Source organism: Monopterus albus, unplaced genomic scaffold, assembly GCF_001952655.1.
Source record: "Monopterus albus unplaced genomic scaffold, M_albus_1.0 scaffold12.1, whole genome shotgun sequence".
Taxonomy (NCBI): Eukaryota; Metazoa; Chordata; class Actinopteri; order Synbranchiformes; family Synbranchidae; genus Monopterus; species Monopterus albus.
In genome coordinates, this window is record NW_018127892.1 from 3,662,855 (window position 1) to 3,672,705 (window position 9,851).

The 9,851-nt window shown below is 40.3% G+C and overlaps 1 protein-coding gene across 1 annotated transcript in view; it reads right to left on the reverse strand.

The window, feature by feature from the left end:
• Window positions 1-9,851, reverse strand: part of ep400 (E1A binding protein p400) — a 39,625-nt gene that overhangs the window by 22,490 nt on the left and 7,284 nt on the right. The window contains 13 exon segments of the mRNA XM_020590420.1: window positions 1,890-2,026; window positions 2,308-2,482; window positions 2,854-3,023; window positions 3,120-3,256; window positions 3,351-3,528; window positions 3,604-3,794; window positions 3,900-4,013; window positions 4,976-5,059; window positions 5,206-5,263; window positions 5,366-5,397; window positions 5,540-5,618; window positions 5,722-5,862; window positions 5,975-6,160. Of these exon segments, the coding sequence (XP_020446076.1) occupies window positions 1,890-2,026; window positions 2,308-2,482; window positions 2,854-3,023; window positions 3,120-3,256; window positions 3,351-3,528; window positions 3,604-3,794; window positions 3,900-4,013; window positions 4,976-5,059; window positions 5,206-5,263; window positions 5,366-5,397; window positions 5,540-5,618; window positions 5,722-5,862; window positions 5,975-6,160 (1,682 nt within the window).

Consider the following 9,851-nt stretch of genomic DNA (forward strand, 5'->3'; position numbering starts at 1 on the left):
GCCTTCCCTTAGTTATGCTGCTATAAGCCTAGGCTGCTGGGGGGCCCCATGATGCTCTCAGTTTCTCTCCTCCCCTCTCCTCTCCTCTTCTTTCCTCTCTCCTGATGCTTCTATATGCCACCATTACACATCACTAACTTTGTGTCTCCTCTCTCCTGTAGTGTCCTCTCTCTCTCTCCCTGTACCCGTACCTTTCTGCAGGTTGCCCTGGCCCTAGAGCTCTTCTGATGAGCAGGCACGGCCACATCAACCTGACCAGTGTTTGATTGTTTGTTGTGTCTTGTTGCTTTTCTTCTTTTGTCTCTCCTCTATCCACTCACTCACCCCAACCGGTCGAGGCAGAAGGCCGCCCACCAAGAGCCGGAGTCTGTCAGAGGTTTTTTCCATTAAAGGGAGTTTTTCCTCCCTACTGTCACCAAGTGCTTGCTCGAGGGGGATTTGTTGGGTGTTCCCTCTATAATAATAGTGATAATAGTAAGGTCTAGACCTTTGTAAAGTGTCCTGAGATGACTTTTGTTGTGATATAGTGTTATACAAATAAAATTTGACTGATTGATAAAATGATATCATGGCTTTAGAAGCTTCTGTTAGGCTAACTGGCATCGTCTGAGTCAATAGGAGGTGCACCCATGGATGCATTTTAAGGCCTACCTTAAAACTCAGTATCCCTTTGCTTGACATCATGGAAAAATCTAAAGAAATCAGCAAAGACCTCAGAAAAAATATTGTGGACCACCACAAGTTAGGTTCATCCCTGGGAGCAATTTCCAAATGCCTGAAGGTACCATGTTCATCTGTACAAACAGTACTACACAAGTACCACGTAACAACACAGCCATTATACCACTCAGGAAGGAGACGGGAATCCAAAGCTCCAAGACCGCCATAAAAAAGGCAAACTATGGTTTGCAGCTGTGCATGGGGACAAGGATCTTACTTTTTGGAGAAATGTCCTCTGGTCTAATGAAACAAAAATTGGACTTGCTGGTCATAATGACCATTGTTACATTTGGCAGAAAAAGGGAGATGCTTGCAAGCCAAAGAACACCATCCTAACCAGGAAGCACGGGGGTGGCAGCATCATGTTGTGTGGGTGCAGGAGGGACTGTTTTTGAGCTTGTAATGTGCTCTTCACCTGTATCCCTTCTCATTACACACATCATGTATTGCTTATTTGTTCTATCCTATGGATGTAGATATTTTTCTGACTCCAAGATGGCTGTGGACTCATTTATTTGAGGGATCAGTTGTTCACCCTCTGGACAAGGACTAGCTGAACTGGTGAAGCACATGAGGATCTACAGGGAGTGTAGTTTGCTTTGCTAACTGCTAACACTCCGGATGCTAACATGGATCTACCCACTTCCCTACAGTCAGAGCAGATAAAGACACCAAGGCAAGTGGGAAACACAAAGGTAGAGGACTACCACTCCTTATTAACACCTGGTGGTGTAATGTTGGGCGCCTAACTGTGAAGAAGACTATCTGCTATCGGGAAATTGAACTCTTAGACGTGAGTCTCTGACCTTACTACATGATCTGAGAGTGATGGCATGCCATTGTTGTCCGTGTTTACATACCCCCATGGGCAAATGCGAAAGCATTGTGTGACATTAGAAGCTGTTCATTTTCTGGTACAAGTAAAATGGGCATCATTCAAAACATGAGGAAAAAATAATTTGTGGTAAAAAAAATTGTAAAAAAAAAAAAAAAAAACAATTAAAAAGACGTGATAAATGTTAGAGCCACAAAACATATTGTGATTAAGATTAAACTGCTGTCCAATTATTAATTTGTATATTTTGTACAATTCCCAGTTTTACGGTGTAATGTGTAAATTCCATTCTTGATTTCACAATAAAACTCTGCATGCAGATCAAATATCTTACCCTGGTTGAGTGAGGATATCCTCATAAAGGCTCTTCTGTCTGCTGGAGAGACGGCACTTTAGGATGTGCTCGTACTTCTTTGGCAGCTGTTTCTCAACATCCCTTTTGGAGCGCCTCAGGATGAAAGGCTGAATCATCTATAAGACAGAGTGACGGGATTTCATATACAATGTACACTGAACAATTGCAGGTCAGGTGAGTCAATCATGTTTCTGAATTTTAATGTTGCATGGTTTAACAGGCTGGATTTTTGGTATTTTATTTTTGTGTTGGCTTAGTCATTCATTATATTGATGCTTGCGGGTTTATAATATATACTGTTTTATTGCAATGTACAGCACTTTTGTCCACTGTGGGTGTTTTTAGTGCTTTATAAGCACGGTACGGTACGGTATGGATTTGCAGGTGTTACACCCACCCTGTGCAGGCGAATAACTAGCTTGTGACAGTAGTCCTGGTTCTGGTCAGTGCCTGCCTTAACAGGGAAGTCAGAGTAGGGCCTGTTAATTCCTGGCAAAAGGAAGTGGACCATGGTCCACAGCTCCTTTAGAGTATTCTGCAGAGGAGTGTTGAGGAGGAGAATCCTCTGCTCACTGGAAGATACACAGGAATATCTCAGTTACTTGGTCAGTTAATCCTAGGTTACAGGCATCTTGTCAGAGTATTTACAGTGATTTCATAGAGAATGACATCTCATCAGTGAAGTAACTGCTTATAAATATGCACATACACTACCAGTCAAGAGTCTGGATGTACTTTACCACTGAACTGAATGGGAAAGTGTGTCCAAAACTTTTGACTGGTAATGTATTCATCACTTCCAAAACACTTTTGGTGCTGTGAATAACAGTAACACAAAGAAGCAGGTTAACCATGATCCAGATTAAGTAATTAACAAGCCTAAAAATTATAATATTGATTCTTGAGAAGCTGGAATGACTACAATATTTATCAAATAGCTCACCTTGTGAGAGCAAAAATTGTTTCCCAGTGTTTCTCGGTCATGTTTTTGATGAGCTGCACCTCATCCAGGACCAGATGTCTCCATCTTCTCCTCAGAAAATGGCTCTGGTCTTTCATCAGCAGCTTGTAGGATGTCACACATACATGGAAGCTGTTGGCTTCTCCCCAGCACTGTAGATAAGCAATTAGAAGATAGGTTATTTAAAAACAGTCCACCTATATTGATAAAGTCATCAATTGGTGTTGCTTAATTATGACAAAACCTACCATTCTTTTATCTCTACGCTCCCTCCTGTTGCCGAGGTAAAGAAGGATCTTGAGGCCAGGACACCAGCGCTTAAACTCTACCTCCCAACTTATCAACTTGCCTGTTCTTACTACAATAAGGTGTGGACCCCAAATGCCTGTTGACAAAATCAGACAAAAGCTTTATGTCATTAATGTTATTTAAAAAACAAATTGCACATTATATATATAAAAAAAAATAGAGAGGCATACCCTCTTGGCCAGCTAAGTGGGCCATGTAAGCCACCGTTTGCACAGTCTTGCCAAGACCCGTCTCATCAGCTAGGATGCCATTGAGGTGTTTCTTGTAAAGGTTTACCAGCCAGTCCACACCAATTTGTTGATACTCTCGCAGCAATCCATGGAGTAGAAAAGGAGCTGGACTGCGGATCTAGTCAAATAAAAGCCCAGTTAAGAAATACTCAAAAGCATGATTGTTTTTTTTATGTATATGTGTGTATCTTACTGAGGAAGTGGTCCTGGAACTGCCTTTGGGCAGGATGAGCTCTGTGGCAGCAGCAACTTCTGCTATGTCTCTGGCAGGTTTCCCACCAGAGTCAGGGGAAACAGTTTTGTCAGCACCACGGCACTGGTCAATACTAAGCAGGGAGTCAATCAGCACTGCTTCGGGTGGACTGCCCACAGGAAACTCCATGTCTGAAAATTAATTACCAACTATTTCAGACCCACACCGACCACAACATTACTTAAAATGGGTATGAGGAGGAAGATGGCATTTTAATTTTTTGATTGTAAAGGCACCTTCAGTCTCTTCCATGTCATCCTCATCACTACGGGGACTAGGCTTAGGCCATTCAAAGCTGTCAATGTAGGCCCCAGCATACTGCTTCATCAAAGCATCCAGCGGCAACTCAGCTAAAAGCCATCAAAAAAAAAAAAATGAACAAACAAAACAAAACAAAGACAAAAAGTTAAAAAGCCATAAATGTTTTAGAACTAAGCAAAAAAAACCTGTTCATTTGTAACTTAAAAAAATATAATATATTGTCGAAGAATATTTTCACTGTATAAATACGAAATGTGTATGTAACTCATTAATAAATGACACACCATTATGAGCAACAGCAACATACAGTATATCTGGTTTGTCAATGGCCATGTATGACATTACAACATATGTGACATTCAGTAACAGTCTGTCTACAGACAATTCTTCAGTTCAGATAAGGTTACTCTAGGCCAGTGGTTCTCAAACATTTTTTGTCATTCCCCACTTAAGAGGGTGGGCGAATTTTCAAGCCCACCATTCCCACCGTGAATCCAAGCGCAAGATAGGCTTCATCATATTTTCTTTTCGTCTGGCTTTTTGGTTAATAAGGTTTACTGCCTGTTGTTTCTTTGTCTGCTTGCGCTGAATCGCCTGCTTCTTTTCTGGTCCATGTAACAAATTTATCCATTTACGTTATTATGCCCACTACATACACTATTGGCCCTCTCTGTGAACGTTTCCTTATATTGTTGCGGGGCAGTTCACATGCCGATGGTAAACCGCTATTGTTGCACTATGGTTCCACTTTTTTCTCTCAGGCCCCGAACTGATGTTATTTTAATTTACTTGTATTAATGACCCATTTCTAATTTTCTCTGTTCATTGCGCCCCACCTGTCATGTCTTTATTCCCCACACTTTGGGAACCACGGCTCTAGGCTAAACTTAAACGCTACTATCAGCCACACTGTCTGTATTGTGAGATTCCAAAAAAATTAATACCACCAAAGTCTACTTTACTGATAAAAATGGGGTGTGAGGAGAATCATATTTCTCCTCTCTAATCCTGCATCGCCATTCCCGCACAGAGAAATAATGTAATGAAGTACCATCTTTGGCAAGGTCAGCCAGCTCTGCTTTCTGTTCTGCCTCCCCCTCCATGGCCTCCTGTTCATCTATGGTGCTCTCTTCATCTGGGGCAAAAATAAATAAATAAATAGCGACAGTCACACCATGAGCAGTTGCAAATAATTTGCTGAACAACGACAATGCCAACTGTACAGACGCTTTAAAAAAAAACATTTTTTGCCATATGAACCTCAATAGTTTTGACACGTACCTTCTTCATCAACCAAAGGAGAAAGAGATTTTCTTTTTTTAGCTGAAGTGGCCACCTCCTATAAAAAGAAAAAATATATACATAAAAAAATATCTTAAAAGCAAAAGGTTATTGCACAGCTGTCACACTAGTGTGTGAGTGCAGCATCTGCAGCATTTACCTCAGCTTTCTCTCCTGTTGACAGTCCCGATACTGTAAAAAAAGCAATTTAAGATGAAAACAAAATTTTTCTAGATACAGGTGAGGTAGTACAGCACATCTTAGCTTTGAACCAGAACCAATGGAAGGAAAAGCAATTGTGTTCGAATGTTGGTAGTTGCCAAGTGGGAAATACCTTTTGCTGAGGCTTTTTGTAAGCTGAGCGCTTTGAGCCTTTTCTCATAAATTTCAAACTGGAGTTTAATTTCCACAACCTGACAGAGAGAATTCCTTATTCAGACTGATAGAACATTAATATTTATAAATCATGGAATCTACTATAAATCAAAGTTACATAATTAAGAAGAATAAACATACCTGCTCGATGTTTGACCAGAAGAATTCCACCTCTCGGGCAATTGTACTTGCAATGTGACGAAGATGAAATTCCCTTTCTTTCTTTGACCTCTCTTCACGTTTGTTCTGCTCTTGATGGTAACGGGCACATGTACGAACAAGCTGTAATGGAGACAGTTTGGCTTTCAGTAACATTAGTTATCAGTTTCTGCATGGGATGACTCCTATTTTTGTGACAATGCGTAATTTCTCTCTGAATTACTCTTATCCATACCTTCTTGGCAGCAGCCTCTTTCCATCTCCTCTCCTGGGCAAAGTCAGCTGCCATCCACTGCATCTCCTCCAGGAGGTAGTCCCAGTGGGACTTTGGACGTGAGGCTTCCGCAAGCTTGGGGAGCCTACTGGTTGACCACTGGCCCTCCTTCCTTAGCTCAGAGATGCGTTGATGCACTTGACTCTCCTGCAAAACAGAAACAGCATGTGATATCAGAAAAAATAATGAAGAACACTAATCCTTATTTCAGTTACACCGGTTAGAGATGAATTTTGATACTTGAGCCCCAAAATTAAAGGCTCACAGAATGAGCATACTCAAATACAAAACAATTCATAAAAACAGAACATCTAAGGAATAAAAGCATACATCACTGAGAATTGTAAATAACCTTATGTCAATTGTTCTTATTTATGAAATAAGCAGGGTTTTCCCTACCATAGTAAGGCTTAGTGCTTTTGCAGAGCACCTATGCCGAATGAGTGTAAAAATGCAACATATCATAATGAATGTAAAAACAATTTTTCAGTGCATAAAACTATATGCACTGAAAAATTATGTCTCTCAAAATGAAATATAAGCTGGCAATCAACAGTCACTGTTTGGATGAAAATCTGTGTTACTGGCAGTACTGCAAAGCTAATCAAACAGCTGATTGGATATTTCTCTCAAATCAGGAAGTAGTTACAGCCATTGAATCCACAAAGAATACATGAAGTAGGCAATAACATTGATGGGGAATATGTTCTTGTGAATGGTAACAATAGAGGAGAAAAAAAAGAAAGAAAAAAAGCCTATTTTACAACTAAAGGACAACGCACACTGGGAGAGGTGTCGTGACACCCGTAGCACACACTGGGACTGGTGCGAACGCAATGAAGGACTACTGAACAGGGATGCTCAATTAATTTTTTGAATATTCAAAACCGTCTTAAGTTAAAAAATTGATTATTTCATGCAACTATGGCCTTTAAAAACAAAGAGTCACTGTTTTCCCTTGCTTATACTGGCACCTAGAAATAATGCAATAACGAGGTCAGTATATCATTTTACTACAGCGCCAAATACAAACAGCTGAAACATGCAGAACCATTAAGAAAAAACTGTCACAGCATGACTGGATAAACTGTATGATGATAATGCATGTGAGCTGCGCAGTTGTTTGACAAGTGCTGAAACAGTGTTTCTGACCACAGATGCATGGACAGCGCTTACAACTGAGTCATATATGACAGTTACCTGCTATTACATAAACTGGAAAATACAGAGAACTGTTCTTCAGACTAAAGCAATGCTGGAGAGGAATACTGCTGAAAACCTCGCAAATATGCTTTCCACCATCGCAGAACACTGGGGACTTACAGGTTAAGTCACAGAATAAGTACATGACATAGCTAACAATATGGTGCTAGCCAACACAGCGTGGCTGTACTGGGACTCTCAACAAACTGGGGGGAGCAGGGTCCATGATCTTCAAATAACTGTCAAACATTTTAGCTTGAAATGCCCATCCCTACTACTGAAATGGGTGAGTACTTTAATCTTTTGACACACACCACTGTTAAGCAAATAGGACAATATGTACCCTGACTAGGGTTGCAACAGCATGAAATTTTCATTTCATGCACAAGGAATGAAAACAAAGGGTCTTTTTTATAATAATAATAATAATGTTATGAACAAAAATAAATAAATAAAAAGAAAGTTTGTCTGAAAACCTAGGGAAAGCCCTGATAACTATGAGGAACTTAAAAATATACATATTTTCATTAAAAAAAAAAAACTACTAGTGCTGGGCAACAACTAAAATCCTTAATTGTGTTAACTGCATGATTGTTCTGAGATTAATCGTGATTAACTGCACTGATATGTGCAGCATTCAATAATGAATTCAAAAGTAGTGTATTGCGCGCTTGTTTTTTAAAAGTACTACTATGTGAACAAAAGTGCAATAACATTTGGTTTGCAAACACTTTAAACAAATAAGGTGCTTTTTAACAGAAGCATTCTCTTTACACAGTAGCAGCAAATCTCAAACAATCTAATCAAGCTCATATCAAGGCACATCAATCAAGGCTCATACGTGCCGTCATTCATTGCAATCCTAATAATGTTCCTCAAACCGACATCTTCCACAATACTAATCGGCCTGCAGTTTGTAGCTATCCACTTAGCTGTGGCATTTGTCAGCTTGTCTTGCTTTTGTTTATCTATACTTCTCCCACATGCTGCATCCAACGTAGTCTCCCGAAGCCTCCCTCTGCTGTTTGTTTGGGTGGGTGATTTGCTGGCATCAACGGCGTGTATTGCATTTAAGTGATACTTCAGACTCGAAGTACTCCAGTGATAAGAAAATTCAGCTTTGCAATGGCTACAAATGGCTTTAGTTCTATCAACTCCGCTGTGCAGAAGAGATTTAAATTGAAAATGTCCATGTAAGAGTCCTTTACCTTTCTCCATTTTTTCTGTCCCTGCCAGTTCTATTCAGTTCCAGTACACATGAGTGCTGCAGTGGTCTTAAACCCACCCCAAATGCTCTTATTGGTTGAGACGTGTGATGACGCCCATCTCAAGCCAGTACTGATCAACATCCCACCCCTCCTGTGACCCATGGTTTGTCTGTATGTGTATTCAGAGCCAGTGAGCAATGGACTTTCCAAATAATAATAAAAACAAACTGCGTTAATGCGCGATAAAATAATTGTCTGCGTTAATGAAGTATTGCGTTAACGTGAAAATAACGCGTTACCTTGCCCAGCCCTAAAAAAAAACTAAACAAAACTTCAATTACCACCTCACAGTTGTATGCCTGCGCCAACCAGGTAAGTTTCAGTTTACATACATACAGTGCCTTGCAAAAGTATTCATACCCCTTGAATTTTTTCACATTTTGTGACATTACAACCACAAACCTAAATGCATTTTATTGGGATTTTATGTGATAGACCAACACTAAGTATCACATAATTGTGAAGTGGAAGGAAAATGATACATGATGTTCAAGATTTTTTACAAATAAAAATTTGAAAAGTGTGGCGTGCATATGTATTCAGCCTTTACTCTGATATCCCTAAATAAAATCCAGTGCAACCAACTGCCTTCAGAAGTCACCTAATTAGTAAATAGAGTCCACCTGTGTGTAATTCAATCTCAGTATAAATACAACTGTTCTGTGATGGCCTCAGAGGTTTGTTAGAGAACATTAGTGAACAAACAGCATCATGAAGACTAAGGAATACACCAGACAGATCAGGGATAATGTTGTGGAGAAGTTTAAAGCAGGATTAGGTTATAAAAACATATCCCAAGCTTTGAACATCTCACAAAGCACTGTTCAATCCATCATCTGAAAATGCAAAGTGTATGGCACAACTGCAAACCTACCAAGACATGGTTGTCCACCTAAACTGACAGGCCTGGCAAGAAGCGCATTAATCAAAGGAGCAGCCGAGAGGCCCGTGGTAACTCTGGAGGAGCTGCAGAGATCCACAGCTCAGGTGGAAAAATCTGTTCACAGGACAAGTATTAGTCATGCACTCCACAGGTCTAGCTTTTATGGAAGAGTGGCAAGAAGAAAGCCATTGTTGAAAGAAAGCAATAAGTCCCGTTTGCAGTTTGCCACAGGCCATGTAGGGGAACACAGCAAACATGTGGAAGAAGGTGCTCTGGTCAGATGAGACAAAAATTGAACTTTTTGGTCTGCATGCAAAACGCTATGTGAGACAGAAAACTTAACACTGCACATCAGCCTGAACACACCATCCCCACTGTGAAACATGGTGGTGGCAGCATCATGCTGTGGGGATGCTTTTCTTCAGCAGGGACAGGGAAGCTGGTCAGAGTTGATGGAAAGATGGATGGAGCTAAATACAGGGCA